Source organism: Copidosoma floridanum, unplaced genomic scaffold, assembly GCF_036245765.1.
Source record: "Copidosoma floridanum isolate Cflo_tuat_1 unplaced genomic scaffold, Cflo_Japanese_pri ptg000007l, whole genome shotgun sequence".
Taxonomy (NCBI): Eukaryota; Metazoa; Arthropoda; class Insecta; order Hymenoptera; family Encyrtidae; genus Copidosoma; species Copidosoma floridanum.
The window spans coordinates 1,773,449-1,788,054 of record NW_028321884.1 but is presented as its reverse complement, the minus strand read 5'-3'; the positions used below and the strand labels follow the sequence as shown (position 1 = coordinate 1,788,054).

Genomic DNA, 14,606 nt, shown 5'->3' with positions numbered 1-14,606 from the left:
AATTCGATTGGGTGTACTCATCGTCAAATGAAAAGTGAACCATTGATAGAAGACAACGTATACCTGTACACACATAGTACTATATGTACACGTAGTTTCGTCACGTCCAATCGATCCGCAGTTGGCACAGCCGCTTGATTAGCTCAGCCGTATTGACATATCATTAGCCGATTGTTTGCTCGCGAAGCTACCGACTACGCGCTCTATCCCTTAAACTAGATAATTATTTTCTCCCTTTCCCCTCCAACCAAACGTAAGCATTTAAACTCTGCTCGTTGAAAAATAATAAAACGAAGTACGGTAAAAAATCACGATGATTTACGATGCTTAGACAAAATATAATTTAAGATTAATTGTACAGCACATGCAAGTATATACATTACAATGATTGTGATTAAATTAGTGCGCACGGACGCGGATCTTCACTCGTTTGATCGCTCTCTGTATCCTGTACAGTACGTCCCCCGTTTTCTTAACTCGCTATTCCATCGGTTTTTGGAATCGTAAGCACGTCGTCGTCTGTCCTTTTACTAACGTTACTTCCTTCGCGGGAATCACTTTTTACACGAGTCACATCCTCACTTGCCGGGTAGCCTGTGCCATCATTACCACCATCACCCGGTTCCGAACAATCCAGTTTTGCTTCTTCATTTGAAACTATCGTACTAAGAACTGTGGCTAGTTCGTTTTCCTCGTCTGGCACTTCCTTGATTTCTTTTTTGCTTTCATCAACCACTGATACTTGCTCAATGAGTCCTTTATTCGCTTGTTCACTTTTTAATACAGTATTTACATTTGATTCTTCAACCACCTCTGATAGTGTGTCGTTGCTGGTAGATACAGATTCTTTTTTTACCAACAAACTTTCACTCAAAAGAGACTCACTCTGGACTGGAGATTTAGGATAGCTAGTGCTGTTGGCACTATCTTTAGCAACACTTTCACTGTCTAGTACTTTAGGCTCAGTTTGTTCGTTCGTCGCTTCGTTTTTTTCTTTCAGCGGATCACTTTCAACTTTGACATCGAATTTTTCTGATTCCATCGCCACCTGTACCAATGAACTATTACTTGCAGGTACACACTCTAGTTTTACTTTGATGTTTTCACTTTCACTCTGAACCAGAGATTTGGCAGAGCTTGTACTATTTGCACGATCCTCTGAAATATTGGTGATTTTTTTTCGGGGTGATTTTTTATGCTTGGTTTTTTTCTCCGCTGCTTTGCGTTCCATTTTTTTCAAATCACGTTTTGCAGCTGCTGCGAGATTCAATTTTTCTGGATCTTTTGCCGTACTCGCTGTAATTACATCATCTGTGGGTTGTGTTTTTATCACTGTATTTTTACTCGATGGTGACTTACCCCTTACTGTAGGGCTAGAAGAGATAGTGCTATCAATGCTATCCTCCACAATATTAGTCGCGGTTTCACTGACAAATACTTCTTTATTAGTTTTTTTCTGTGCTTCTTTGTATTTGTCCTTTGAAAAAATACTTTCTGCAGTAGCATTCGAATGTAACTTGTCCGATTTTTTTGCTATCTCTGCAAATTGATTTTCGCTCACAGATTTTTTTTCTATTGCAGTATTTGTACTTGAAAGTGACTCACTTAGTACTAAAGACTTAGAAGAGCCAGTGCTGTTCGTACTATCTTCGGAAATACCAATTATTTTTTCATTGGATTGGAGAGCCTTCAATGCCAAATACTCTTCGACAGAACCCGTAGGTTTCTGCATTTCAAACTCGGAACTTGGCTGTAATACTTCATCATCTTTCATCTTTGGAGAATTGTTCATTTTACTCTGCCTCTGTCTTTCTCTCAATCTCTTACGTATTTCGGACTGTATTTTTGATTCTTTTATCACATTCTGAACGTCGTCTTGCTTAACATAGCGTGTTGCCCAGGTTTCCGAATGAGTCGATGAAGAAGCGGTTTTTTCTGTTGCCTTGATATCAGAATTCGTTGTTTTTTCACTTTCCGGCTCATCATCGTTAGTTTCATTTTTTTCTATGATATCCATGTCATCAGGGTAATCGTCCAAGTTGATAATCTCCTCTATATCTAAGGATTTATCATCATCCAGATCAATTTGTATGCTTTCCTCATTAGATTTTCCTATTTTTTCTACTTCAGTCTCTCTTCTTGGTGATTCTTCGATCTCTATCGGCTCATCTGCAATAGTATTGACCTGGACATTTTGAATCTTGCTATTTTCATTCCTTAATCTAATCACTTTTTTGTTCAAAGTTTCAGACTCCAAATCAAAAATATCATTATCTTTGCTCTTTCTTCTGGAACGTATGTGTAGGTTTTTCTTCACTTTTTTAATTTTGTTGAGAGTCACGTCTTCATTGGAATTATTTGCTTTTTGACTAGAAATTCCGACATCTTCTCCGTCATCAAGGATTTCTCCATCTTCAAGTTCTTCGTTAGGCTTATTTGATTGTTCTTGTTTATCATCTGCATTGTTTTCAGTAACACTCATTGGCAAACTGGAACTTTCTTTTCGATTTTCTACCTTTTTACTAACGATATCTTTATCTTTTATTTTACTAGTGCTCGCTTCATTCGTCTTGTCTTTTTCTTTGTTAGCACTAGTATCTTGATTAATGCTCACATTTTTGGTTGCATCTGCAGATGGATTTTTATTCGGTTGCTCTTGGACATTTTCACTTTCAGATCGTCTTTCAGTCGCTAACTTTTTATTAACACGCTTGGAGTGGTCCTCATTTTCGCTTTCACTGGAAAGTAACTCGATAGTGGGAGCTGGCTGAATAACTACAAAAACATCTTCATCATCTCCGTGCTTAATGAGGACATCGATTTTTTCTAGTTGCTCTTTTAGATTGACTTGTCTAGCCTTGGCACTTTGGTCGGATGACGTTCCAGGTTCCGCGTTAGTCTTAGGTGCATCTACTTTGCTAGAGACACCTGCTTCTTTTCTGATCAAAGCTCTGATGGCTCTTGCTCTCATTTCCAGCTCTAAAAGATCTAAAAGACTTTCACCTTCTTTTTCTTTTGCTTTCGGTTTATCTTCCGTTTTTATCTTTTCTGTTTTTATTTTTTCTGTTTTGATTTTAACTTGTGATTTACTATCCGTTTCCGGTTTTCCCTTAACTTTTGTTCTCAATTTGGATTTCTTTGTGGCATCTTGATTTTTTTGCACTGAAACTTTTTTCTTTGGCTTCTTAGAATCTTTTTTATTCTTTGACTTTACTCCTTCAACTTTCACACTAGGTTCATCTTCGCTTATCCACTCTGTATCAGAAATAATCTCAAGAGAAGGACCTGCGTAAATGATGATACAAAAATAAAATTCTGTACATTCTTTCTTGGGTTGTAAACAAATAAATGAACAATATTTACCTGAGTCATCTGACTCGTCCGTTTCTGAAGATTCCAACATTGGTTTATCATTTATACAACACATGATCCTCTTTTTTGACATGCCCGTCAATTCAGCAGCACACCACTCTTGCAGTTCATCAAGATCCATTTTCTAGAAAAATAACATGAATATTATATGCATATTAACAAAAAAAAATTACATTGACAATTGTACATAGGCAAGTATTTACCTTCATGATTTGTGGTAGCATCATACGGATCTTTTCTGCTTTGACAGATTTGAAAAGTTGCGCAGCAAGTTCCGTTCTATTAGTTAGATATTCGCCTATGGGTTTTAAATCCTTGGCATCCGTTTCTTCGTCGGACGAAGAACTCATGGATGACGTGCTGGTAGAGCTGCTGTACGACTCCTTAAATGAGACATTCAACATTTGAAATAACCTAAACATTAAGTACACGCAGCAAACCTCAAAGTATCCCCAATTTTTTTTTGGTCAGAAGAAAAAGCGATGAAGAGTCTTTTTTAGCAAAAAAAAAAAAAAAAAAAAAAAAAAAAAAAAAACAATGACAATCAAACAAACCTCGCTGGAAAGCCTAGGCCTCTTGGTTTTACTCTTGCTGTCCGACATTTTCTCCGGCATCTCCAACTTCAGCTCAAGGATAAAACAATAATCACACCACTCGAGATGACTACAAACTCGCTCATAAATTAAATTAAAAACAATTCTAAACAAGATTTGTTATGTATAGCAACGAGTGTGTCGTTTGGCGGATAACAGCTGATTACAAAGTTTGTCGGGCTGCGCCACTTTTGCGCGCGCCGCCTTGACGCCTCTTGTGTACATATATAAATATACATTTGCATTGCAATTGCAATCCGCAAATCCGCAATCCGCATCCGCAGCGCGGGAGCAGAAGAGAGAGAGAGAGGAGTGACAAGCAGCAGCAAAACACAAAAAAAAATAAACAAAAGGTGTTACAAGTTTTGTATTAATTTGTTATTTTTTGTCGTTTGTGAGGCAGTGTGCTTGTGCTTATATACGTGAAGTCCTGTGTAGACACTGTAGACTGCAAAAGAGCCTTTTTCGGGCTCGCGCAACACAATTAAAACAGAGGAGGCCAAGCAAGAAAAGATAAAGTCTCTCCGCGCCACTGCGCTCGGTTCCCTAGCAAATATTCTTATTGCAACACATCACAATCTTACTCTGTTACTTATCTCGTTGAATGAGAAATATGGTTCGACTTTACCATGTGTAATGTTGAGTCTGGACAGAAAGTACGAACGAAATTAGAAGGAGAGAGGTGGATTATTTGAGTGTATAGGTGCAGAAATGTCATGTTGGCCTAACACCTGGCCACAGCTGCAGCCGCCTACAGTGCCTACCTGTCTCTCTTTCTCAACTCCTTTTCTTTGGCAGCCTGTATGCCTTCTCCAGACGACGTCTTTCTATACTTAAAGTATTACCAATAGCATTTAAATGAAAAAATACAGTATTTAACGATTTTTCAGTTGATTCTAACTATAAGCAGATATTAATTGGTAATGGGTTAGCACGTCACTGGTGTTACTGAATTTGATAAGCCTCGTTGTGTGAACTATAGTTGTTACTTTCACAGATATGCAATGTGATAGGAAGTAGTTCTAATGTCAATAAGGCACGAGACAGCTCAAGCAACATTCCTAATTTTATTTAAAAAAGCTAGTATTTGTAATAGAGAGCACTTGATTTGGTAAACAATCAAAAACCAAAATGTTGGGAAGATTCAAAACAGCGTTAATGAGCGCAGTTAGTACTAGTGAATATGGATTACAGTATGCTAACGATGTAGATAATGAATCTGTCACAGACCTGATAAACTCCAACTTGCCAATTGCTGTCGAAACCAAGCCTTACAGCAGACCAAGTTTTTTGGGTCTCACAACTGACGAAACTCAGGTAATTTTTATGATTGTCATGATGGAGATATAAAATAACAATGAAAAAAAAAAAACGCGTAAATTTTTTAGGTGAGTGCTGATCACAAGGTGAGGCCAATCATTGTTCCCAGAGATCTCAGTAGATTACCATGGTGTGCGGGTTATGCCGAATGCATAAATGCTGGCAAAAGCACCTGGAATGAGGACCAAGCAACTGCAATGAGAGGAGACTTAAAATTACTAGATACCAATATAAGTTTACCCTATGTTATGTTTTCAATGTTTGATGGCCATGCTGGCTATCAAGTGGCACTAACTGCCAGACTACACCTTCACAGAATAATTTTGGTGCGTTTTGTACAAATTGCTCTCAAGAGTATCATTAATTAAAATTTTTCAATAATATTTTAGGAAAGGTTAATGGCAATACCAGGCGAAGTTTTAATGTTGGAAGGTAACAAAGGTCAAGAATTAGTGATAGGAGCGATTGAACTCGCTTACAGGCAAATGGATCAAATGGTTGAGCAGCAAGCACAAAGAGGTGGAGGTGGATGCACATCTTTGACAGTATTGTTTTTAAATGGCAAACTTTACGCGGCTGGAGCTGGAGATTCTAGGTTTGTAATTGCTGTGAGAAAGTATTAGAGCCTTAATTGATAAATTTGGTAAAATGCAAATTTTTCAGGACAATTCTTGTTTTGGGAGAAAGGGAATCGGCACTAACGAGAGATCATACGCCTGACTCTGAGTCAAATCGCGTGCGAGCTCTTGGACACTTAAAAGGAACAGAACTTTTAAAGGGTCAATTTACACCTTTAGAGTTTAAAAAAAGACCATTACAGAGGGATATTGGCTCTTTGGTTTTGTACAGAGAACCGTACATGACAGGATGGGCATACAAAGTCTTGGCTCAACCTGACTTGAGGCTGCCTCTGATATCTGGCCAAGGAAAAAGGGTAAAGTGATCTCAAGAGCTTGAAAATACATCTGTTTTGATGGTCAATAATTATTTAATGCACTTTTAGAGTAGAGTAATGGGTACAATAGGAGTGACTAGAGGTTTTGGAGACCATGGCTTGAAAGCGGCCAACACAGGAGTCAGTATAAAACCATTTTTATCATCTCAACCGGAAGTTCAATCATTAGACTTGGAATCATGTGACCTTACCGAAAGGGATTGTATTCTTATGGCAACCGATGGCCTTTGGGATGTAGTTTCCGATAAAACAGCTGCAAATATTCTTAGAAGAACTGTGGCACCTGACGACCCGTCTTTGGAGTATAGGTAAAAAATCATACTTTTCAAAACAAGTAAAAAATTGTGGTTTTATAAAAAGTTGAAAAAAAAAAAAAAAAAAAATTAAATTTCAGATTGACAATGGCGGCCCAAGAACTGGTTCAAGCTGCGAGGGGCAGACTAGTGGGGCGCATGTGGCGACTTAAGTCCGAAATCCAAGAGAATGGTGAGGACGACATGATGTCGATGGCATCAGTCGATGATATAAGCGTGATGGTTGTGCCCCTTTATCCTTATCTGTGTGAGCATAGACAGTGGGTAAAAATGCAGCAGCAAGAAAGACGACGCTCGGTAAATTCGTTGCAGTTATCGAATAATGAAACCTAGTGCGTTAATCTTTTTTTGTAGCCCTTCGCTTTGAAGGTGGACATAAAAAAAAGACGATACTTGAACAAATACTTGGTAGAAAGATTCATCTTTTTTATTGCATTTTCATTTAACTGCGTATAAAATAAAGAAATAAAAATTTTCACTTAGAAACTAAGTCTAATATTTACAAATCTTATGTGCAGGATCACTGAATAGCTTTAAAGATGGAAACAAGTCTTTTTTCTACCAGGAATTTGTATGCACTAAATATATACGTATTCGTTAACATTTTTTTTAAATAGAGCAAAGTATTGGACTGCTAATCACACATTTTTTGAATTAAATTTCTAATAAGTATTTGTTTCATTCAAACAATTAAGACATTCCAGTTTACTAGTAACATCAGAGCATTTCATAGTCAAGTACGCTTTACAGTTTTATGTTTATAATTCAAATTGTATAAATAATTTCTATGTGCATTTAGACATACCTACAGTATATTTTTATCTTTAAAGTAAATTATTTCAATACCAAATTTATCTTCACTTACTATAACATATTGTAAATACAATGGAAAATATTTTTATTAGTTGAAGATTGTAAAATAAATAGCTTACAGCATTAAATTTGTAATAATAAATTTATACATATGTCATGCAATGTTTTTTGTTATCTTTCATCATGCAAGAACCATCAGGTTACATTAGAATAATAAATTTATTGCAAAATTATTATATATTGAATGATACTGATATTGTCTACCGTACTTACCCAATGGTTGTTGCAATTTCTCTCCTAACTTCTTATTATTTTTTTTTTCTATCTCAAGAAAAAGTAACAATCCCATATTTGAATACTTAATATCTGCACCATATTTAATCTGTTGTGTGGACTACAGGTCTCAATTTTTGAAACTGCGATGGTAAAACTGTCAAAATACGAAAATGTATGGAAAGATGAACGTAATTACAAAACGCCATCATGTATTACGAATGTATATTACATTATATTTATATATATTACACACCATTACATATTTTGCACACATTCTAATCCATTATATATTACATACCATTCAAAAGTTCAGTTTTTCATATCTTATTCTCAATAAAATTAAATATATATATAACAAAAGTAATATCATCGTATAAAGTCATAAAACTAGTCTTTATCATCAAAAAATAGCAACTTAATGCAATTACATTGCAAGCGAAGTTCTTATTTAAATGTTATAAATATTGTCACTAAAATGAGCATAAAGTTTGTTTACAATTGGTTTTTCAAGGCACGGGTGCCTCTTTTTTTTCTATGGTACATATTTCATTCATGGTTGCACTTTATATTCTATGCATGTATGTATATAAATATACTTATAAAAATTGGGAATGCAAGTAGCACAGCATAAATTCCAATACAAGACAAAACTATGAAAAACGTAAAATAATAATAGCCCTAAAGTACTAGGAAATAATTTAAATGACTTAAAAGACAATCATTATAAATCCTGTTGTTGCATTGATAACTTATGGCATTTCGTTGTATTAATGTAATAAAGCTTCTGAGTGATGTAGTTTATACACGTATCAAATAAATAAGATATAATTAAGGACATTGATAAACATACATCTGAATCTGACAGCATTTAAGGAAGCTAAAAATTTCAAAAAATTGCAATAATAAGCTACTTAAAGTCCATTAAAAAGTATATTGCAAAAGCAAACAACCTTTTATATTCTAAAATAACGCAGGAATTTGATTAGTAATAAAAAATCTATTGATTAATCTCAATCACCGCCGAAGCAGCTTTGTTTCAAAATATTCTTAAAACTTTTCTGTCCGAAATTTTTACACGTAAAATATACAGATTTTTTTTTATGGCAGAATATTTTTTTTTCTCTAAAGGAACTGAGTTGCAAACAAATTAACGTACATTATACATATACAGGGTTATAATTTTTGAAATGGTTAATATTAAAATGTTACTTTAAAACCAACGCGATATATCTGTACTATTCAGGTGTTTCGAGAAATACTTTAATACTATACTTTATGAATTTCCCTGATTAGCCTTGAGTGAGTGACATAGTTTTAAAAATAAAAATTAATTGAAAAATGTCTCAAAATACTTATAATTTGAGTTTAACCTCATTTTAATCGACTAGGGGCCACTCGGAAATAAATTGGGCAGAAATTTTTCTTTTTTCATATAAAGAAAAAATAATCAAATTTTAAATCTCATTGACGCACGAGATGTTACTCCTTAATTTAACGAAATTTGAACGTCCTGTATCTTTATTACATTTGATTGATTTTAAAACATTTTTTTAAGTCAAACCCGAATTGTGAAAGAAATGGCAACAATAAAAAAATTAAACATTTCAAAAATAAAATTTCTAATGTCAAGGGTAATGGAGTCATATAAGTAAAAACTACGTAACTAAATTTTTACAAAATCCAATAAAACAACTGCAGATCGCGACCTCATATGCATATTATTTATACACACTTGCAACGTGACTCGTTGGAGCAGTTTTTAATCGGAGGGTCCAACCGGGTGATAACGATTTGGTAAGGTTTTGCTCATCCAGCGTCAAAGAAAGCTATATGCATTCTGAACAGCCCGATTTGCCGTAGCCTGTTGCTCACCTGTGATATTACTCTGATGTTGCAAATGCTGCTGTTGTACTTGTAGTTGCTGTTGTTCAATTCTCTCGAGCGATTCGGTCCGAAGTCTTATTGAACCAGCAAAAGTTTGTACCTAGTTTACAATCACTCAATTATAAATCATGCTAATAAAAAATATATTTTATTTATTGGTTAGTTTTTGAAGTTTATTAACTGTTTTGAGTTGGATGTTTAAGATGTGCAGATGACCAAAAGTTTTGAGTTAACCCATTAACGCCAAAAAAGCATAAGAACGTTGTAATGATAAAATATTGTTTCAACAAGTTTTGAAAAGTAACAAAAATAATCTAGAGCTTCAACAAGGTTTATAAAATATTGGCTAGGTTTTAAAAAATAAAATAAAATAAAACAAAGTAAGGAAGATAAAAATTAAACACAATCAACCCATTTTCTACTTTTGAAATGAATAAGAAACAGCTTAATTTGAGGAAAAAATGTGTCTTTAAGGCATTAATGGATCAATGTAAATTATTTACCAACTCAATTTTTCGTTTAAAATTTCTGGATCTATGCAAGTCATTTTTCATCATCTACTTCTAATTACTTTGATGAATTTTATAATTTGATTAATGTAGAATCGTTAACAACCAGAAATTTTATTCCATGTATTAAGGGTTAATATGTATCCATCCCCCAGTCATTAAAATGTAATTGTTATTTTTCATAATAATTGGGATTGTGAGTAAATAAATTGCCATTATTTCTTAATATAAAATTATTTCAAGACTAAAGCAGTTTGATTATCTCATAAAGAAAAATAAAAACAAATTAAAGGTAATGAAAATTTGGCAAACGAAGTTTTGAAGTAAAATTAATTATTGTGAAGAAGCAACTTATTTAACTCTTAACTGTTAATTATATATGTAAGACGTAAAATTATTTTTAGTTGCATCGAGCCAAGGTATGAAAAATATTAGAAAATTATATGTGTATATGTATATATACATATGTAGAAACTTAAAATTATTATTAGTTGTTTTTTTTTTGTGAGACTTGTGCAAGGATAAAACATATCTCACGGATGTCATCTTAGCGTTTTTTTATCTACTCACTGTTTATGTAAAAACCACGACATCTGACTGTGGGAAAATTAAATAGACAGACACAGAAGCGTGCACTGGCTGTCTCGTACGGTATCGGTGCTCACTCCTGAGGAGTAAGATTCTCACTGTAGACTCTTACTTCTCTAGGCTCCGGCAATGGTACCACTCTGCGCTCTTGTTGCATCGTCGCGTCCGATGGTTGTGACGAAGAATTAAGGGTAGTGGTAGGAAGGACTGGTTGACCGTGCACCACGTGGCTCGCCACCACGTACTCAGTGAGCTTGACATCGGCCGTTCCACCCGTCTCCAAAGGTATTGGATGCTGGCGGAAATGCTCTAACATGTCGTGAATTGTGCTGAAACTGAGATGCTGAACTCGGCAACCCTGGTCGTTCAACGTCATTCTCAGATGCTAAAATGCAAAGAAATCTCATAAAAGAACTAGCTTTAAATAAAATCGACGCTTTTTCAATAGCTAATATTTGCATTACCTTGGCTTTCCCTTGGAAGTTGAATGTCAGAACGTATTCTCCTTTTCGCGTTTCGCTCTGTCGTACTAAAAACGTGCCGTGGCCGTCAGTGCCGTTGTGTAAGACCAACATCGTAGCATCGGTTCTTGGAAGTGTTCCATGAAACCACGGATACTCTCGGAGACTACTTGAAAGATCTACAAAAGATTCTACCTCGTTGCCTGCAACTAAAAGTTAAAATTCCGAATTTTTAGCAAAATTGGTTAAAAAATGGTAGTATTTTGCGTGTATGCAGCATTTTACTCGAGCTTACTCTGTTCGATTTCTTGTTGCGATGAGCACAACTCTAAGTTACTGCTACTTCTCGCCTTCAATCTCGGTGGCAATTCTGGTGGATTACTGCCGTGCTCATCCAAATGATCTGTGTTGGAACGGATACTTTTGCTCGCAGAATTAGCCCTAGCCCTGTCTTCATCGACGTGCATCGAGACGAGTCCGTGCATCAAACTCCCATCGTCAATTAGATCGCTTCCACTGCTCTCGCACTGCAGTCCCTGGGGATCTCGTATGCAATATTTGATCGTCGCCAGCCACGACTTCATATCGGCGGGATCCTTTGCCTCTATGATGAATTCCTTTTCCCCGGTTTTTAGAACAAAGGTGTTCTCTTTGTCGGGCATCTCGAGAGCCGTCGTCTCTCGCGTCTCCGATATACCCGAGCAAAATATGCCGTAGCGTGGCTTAGATTTCGAGGAGTAAAAGAACTCGAGCATGTAGCCAGCACTGGCTCGGACCAGGGACAGCCTGCACTTTTCAAACTGTTGGGATCCATCTGTGTTGTCGGTGTTATTTAATGAGATGTTTGTGTTCTCGGCATTATCGGCGTTTTCGACAACCATCGCATTCACGTATCCTTCTTTTCTACATTCGACGACGATTTTCGAAAGTTTGGTTTTTGAATGCTTGTCGACCTTGCGATGTTCTACGTGAGCTCGCTCCGTATCGTCGCTTTGCTGCTTAAGAAAGAACGCCTTACTTTTTTTCAGACCCTTGAAAGACAAGCGCCTGAAGAAAGGTTTGTGTGTGGATTTCGGCGATGTTTTTTCACCATTTTGCTGCAAATGATTGCCAAACTCCTCATTAGAAGAGGCTCTCACGGATATCCTGTTGTTTTGGCTGATTGCATTGCTTATGCGGTTGTTGGATGCTGTTAGCCTCAGATTTTGGCTCGATGGCGATCTAAAAATCAGCGAACAATAAAATCAGTTCAGTTTAACAAAAATTAAAGGAAAAAAAAAAAAAATGAAAACTTCAATTACATTTGTTTAAACATTAGTTTAATTTATTGCAACATTGTAAACTCTGATATATAAAATTACTTTTTAAGAACTCATCAGGTCGGCATTCATACCACAAAATCAGCTCAATGATTCAAATTGTGTTTAAATTGATTTGTAAAAAATTTAGTTACAAATTATTTCAATTATGTTAAAATCCGCAGAATGAAATTGAATATGGGATCTTGAACCACAATAGTTATTATACCGTGTGTAGCCATAACAAGACCACAATGATGTGCATTTGTATTATATCATGCTTGAAAACGGAATAATTGGTAAGTGAGCTACAAGTGAATTTAATGGCTTCTAATATGAGACGTTATACTTGAGTGAGACAGATTGATAATGCTACACAATTGAAAAAACCGACACAGAAAAGTGAACGCAATTATTATTGATTCCCTATTCATACCGCATTAATTTCGAATTTTGGTACTACTTATTGACAATTAAACACAAAATTTTCGATTGGAAAAAATTCATCACCGTAATTGAGCAACTGAAATTTTTGGAACTGCGTGAGGGAAGACATATAAGTACTTACAAAAATGTAAATAAACGCAAAAAACGTGAAAATGAAATCAGCATGTTGAGCAGATCATAAAAATACCCAGAGTAGTAAGATGAGGTTTAACAGGTGATCTAACTATACAATAAGTACATGTACGAATCCATTACCTGACCGAACGCTTGCTGTACTCCACTTCGAAGTGATCGCAGAATCTCTCAAAGAACTTTCTCAAAAAGTCTTTGTACGAGAGATTGGTCCTGGCGATCTCGGTGAGCTCGACGTTGACGTACGTGCAGAACGCCCGGGCAAACTCTTGAGCGGCGTACCTTGCCTGCCTATCGCAAAACTCGGCCCAGTCCTCGCTGTTGCCGGCGGCTGCGGTGCCCGTAGGCGAGCTCGCGGCCGCGGCGCCGTTGCTCATCCTGTGCTGAAGATTTTCTACGGCTACTCCTCCGTGGCGTGATCAGCAGGAGGCGATCAACAGTATGGTAGCACCAATGGGGGTGAGTATGAAGGGCCTCCAGAGCCCAGCTACTAAAGGTAAAGGCATGGCTGGGATAACCCGCGCCCACGCAGCCTCTTTCTCTCCCTCCCGATGATGATGATCAGCTAGTGTTACTTGTGCAGTGATGGGGAGCTGCCGGTCGTCTTCCTCGACGTCCTTGTTTGCGTCGAAATCCGAGCATGCGACGAGCTGTGCCGTGCCGCACAAGCTCTCACTCACCGCGCGGGACACTGCTAAGCGACGATCCACTCTCCCCGCTCCCTTTCTTCGTTCGGATATTATCTTCACGAGAGAGTCTCCGCGCCGAGCACTCCGAGAGCTCCGAAATACACGTATAGACATATATATGTGTGTATATAGTTGCAGAGCAGCTGATTCTCTTTTTTTAGCTCTCTGGGTATCTGGCAACTCTGCAATTCTGCATGATGTCTCTCTCGAGAGTCTTGAGTACTCATCTCTGGAGTCAGGTTATAAGTGTATGTAGTATTGGCACGTGCTTATAATAAATACAAAATTACAAATACATGACTAAGTATTATTGCCTACTGAATAAACCCCGCATCAAAATATCAAAAACACTTCAAATCCATGCAGTAATATGTATGTATATGCCTCACAAGTATGCATTGCAGCTCTTTAATTAAACAATCTGCCAATTGGCTGTACAAAGTTGGCTTTATTCTTCGAAGAAGTCCCAGGAGAGCCCATTACAGCAACCAGTTAACTTATACCTATAGCGAGTTTCCTGCATATACTTTGCCGATATCGTTCAATTCGTTTTCAAAAATTTAATTTTTTTCCATTTCTTTTCATATAAGTATACTTCTTCTTACTTACATGGTTTTTTTATGTATAGTATAGTCTACATAATATACCTGCATGCATATATAGGCATCATCTGCGTGCAGTGTGGTATATAATATGTAGCAGACGCCCGATTTGTTTACTATTCTCCGTGATGACCCACGTGACCACGCTCTTGACGATGTATGAACGTATATATAAGGATATATATATATATATATAATTTACTGTCATGCACAACGTTTTAAAAACAATTGAGGAAGTGCATCGAGTATATTTAAAAATAGATTATAATTAATGTGCAAGATCTAAACATTGCTGTTTCGCTGTACGAGATCTGTGTAAGGTTGAACTTTATCGTGCTATAACTATGTGTGTT

At 36.5% G+C, this 14,606-nt stretch overlaps 3 protein-coding genes across 4 annotated transcripts; 1 reads left to right on the top strand and 2 right to left on the bottom strand.

Annotated features, from left to right (window-relative positions):
• Positions 1-317: 317 nt before the first annotated feature.
• LOC106636165 (uncharacterized) lies at positions 318-4,136 on the bottom strand. Its single transcript, XM_014348485.2, has 4 exons — positions 3,927-4,136; positions 3,576-3,755; positions 3,364-3,496; positions 318-3,285 (listed from the first exon to the last, which is right to left on the bottom strand). Exons 1-4 carry the CDS (start codon positions 3,984-3,986, stop codon positions 473-475), a joined length of 3,186 nt encoding a protein of 1,061 aa, XP_014203971.2. The 5' UTR covers positions 3,987-4,136; the 3' UTR covers positions 318-472.
• Positions 4,137-4,307: 171 nt separating this feature from the next.
• LOC106636358 (protein phosphatase 1H) lies at positions 4,308-7,483 on the top strand. The gene is made up of 6 exons (XM_014348739.2): positions 4,308-5,282; positions 5,354-5,611; positions 5,675-5,880; positions 5,949-6,219; positions 6,289-6,548; positions 6,635-7,483. Exons 1-6 carry the CDS (start codon positions 5,097-5,099, stop codon positions 6,885-6,887), a joined length of 1,434 nt encoding a protein of 477 aa, XP_014204225.2. The 5' UTR covers positions 4,308-5,096; the 3' UTR covers positions 6,888-7,483.
• Positions 7,484-7,538: 55 nt separating this feature from the next.
• Lnk (SH2B adapter-like protein Lnk) lies at positions 7,539-13,926 on the bottom strand. 2 transcript variants are annotated; one of them, XM_014348740.2, is made up of 5 exons: positions 13,086-13,926; positions 11,381-12,306; positions 11,089-11,294; positions 10,737-11,009; positions 7,539-9,627 (listed from the first exon to the last, which is right to left on the bottom strand). In XM_014348740.2, the coding sequence occupies exons 1-5, from the start codon at positions 13,337-13,339 to the stop codon at positions 9,460-9,462; spliced, it is 1,827 nt and encodes a 608-aa protein (XP_014204226.2). In that variant the 5' UTR covers positions 13,340-13,926; the 3' UTR covers positions 7,539-9,459. The 2 variants fall into 2 exon arrangements, 1 of the variants encoding a protein (XP_014204226.2); XR_001338874.3 differs by having other exon boundaries at positions 9,538-9,627; positions 10,607-11,009; positions 13,086-13,925.
• Positions 13,927-14,606: the final 680 nt, after the last annotated feature.

What these genes read in the sequence shown, in the direction of transcription:
- LOC106636358 (XM_014348739.2), top strand. Translation starts at nt 5,097, where the DNA reads ATGTTGGGAAGATTCAAAACAGCGTTAATGAGCGCAGTTAGTACTAGT. An exon ending in TCACAACTGACGAAACTCAG is followed by an intron (nt 5,283 to 5,353) that starts GTAATTTTTATG and finishes TAAATTTTTTAG; the next exon opens with GTGAGTGCTGATCACAAGGT. An exon ending in GACCCGTCTTTGGAGTATAG is followed by an intron (nt 6,549 to 6,634) that starts GTAAAAAATCAT and finishes ATTAAATTTCAG; the next exon opens with ATTGACAATGGCGGCCCAAG.
- LOC106636165 (XM_014348485.2), bottom strand. Translation starts at nt 3,986, where the DNA reads ATGCCGGAGAAAATGTCGGACAGCAAGAGTAAAACCAAGAGGCCTAGG. An exon ending in GGCCTAGGCTTTCCAGCGAG is followed by an intron (nt 3,756 to 3,926) that starts GTTTGTTTGATT and finishes GTCTCATTTAAG; the next exon opens with GAGTCGTACAGCAGCTCTAC. An exon ending in TGCTACCACAAATCATGAAG is followed by an intron (nt 3,497 to 3,575) that starts GTAAATACTTGC and finishes TTATTTTTCTAG; the next exon opens with AAAATGGATCTTGATGAACT.
- Lnk (XM_014348740.2), bottom strand. Translation starts at nt 13,339, where the DNA reads ATGAGCAACGGCGCCGCGGCCGCGAGCTCGCCTACGGGCACCGCAGCC. An exon ending in GCAACAAGAAATCGAACAGA is followed by an intron (nt 11,295 to 11,380) that starts GTAAGCTCGAGT and finishes TTTAACTTTTAG; the next exon opens with TTGCAGGCAACGAGGTAGAA. An exon ending in CATTGCCGGAGCCTAGAGAA is followed by an intron (nt 9,628 to 10,736) that starts GTAAGAGTCTAC and finishes ATTGTAAACTAG; the next exon opens with GTACAAACTTTTGCTGGTTC.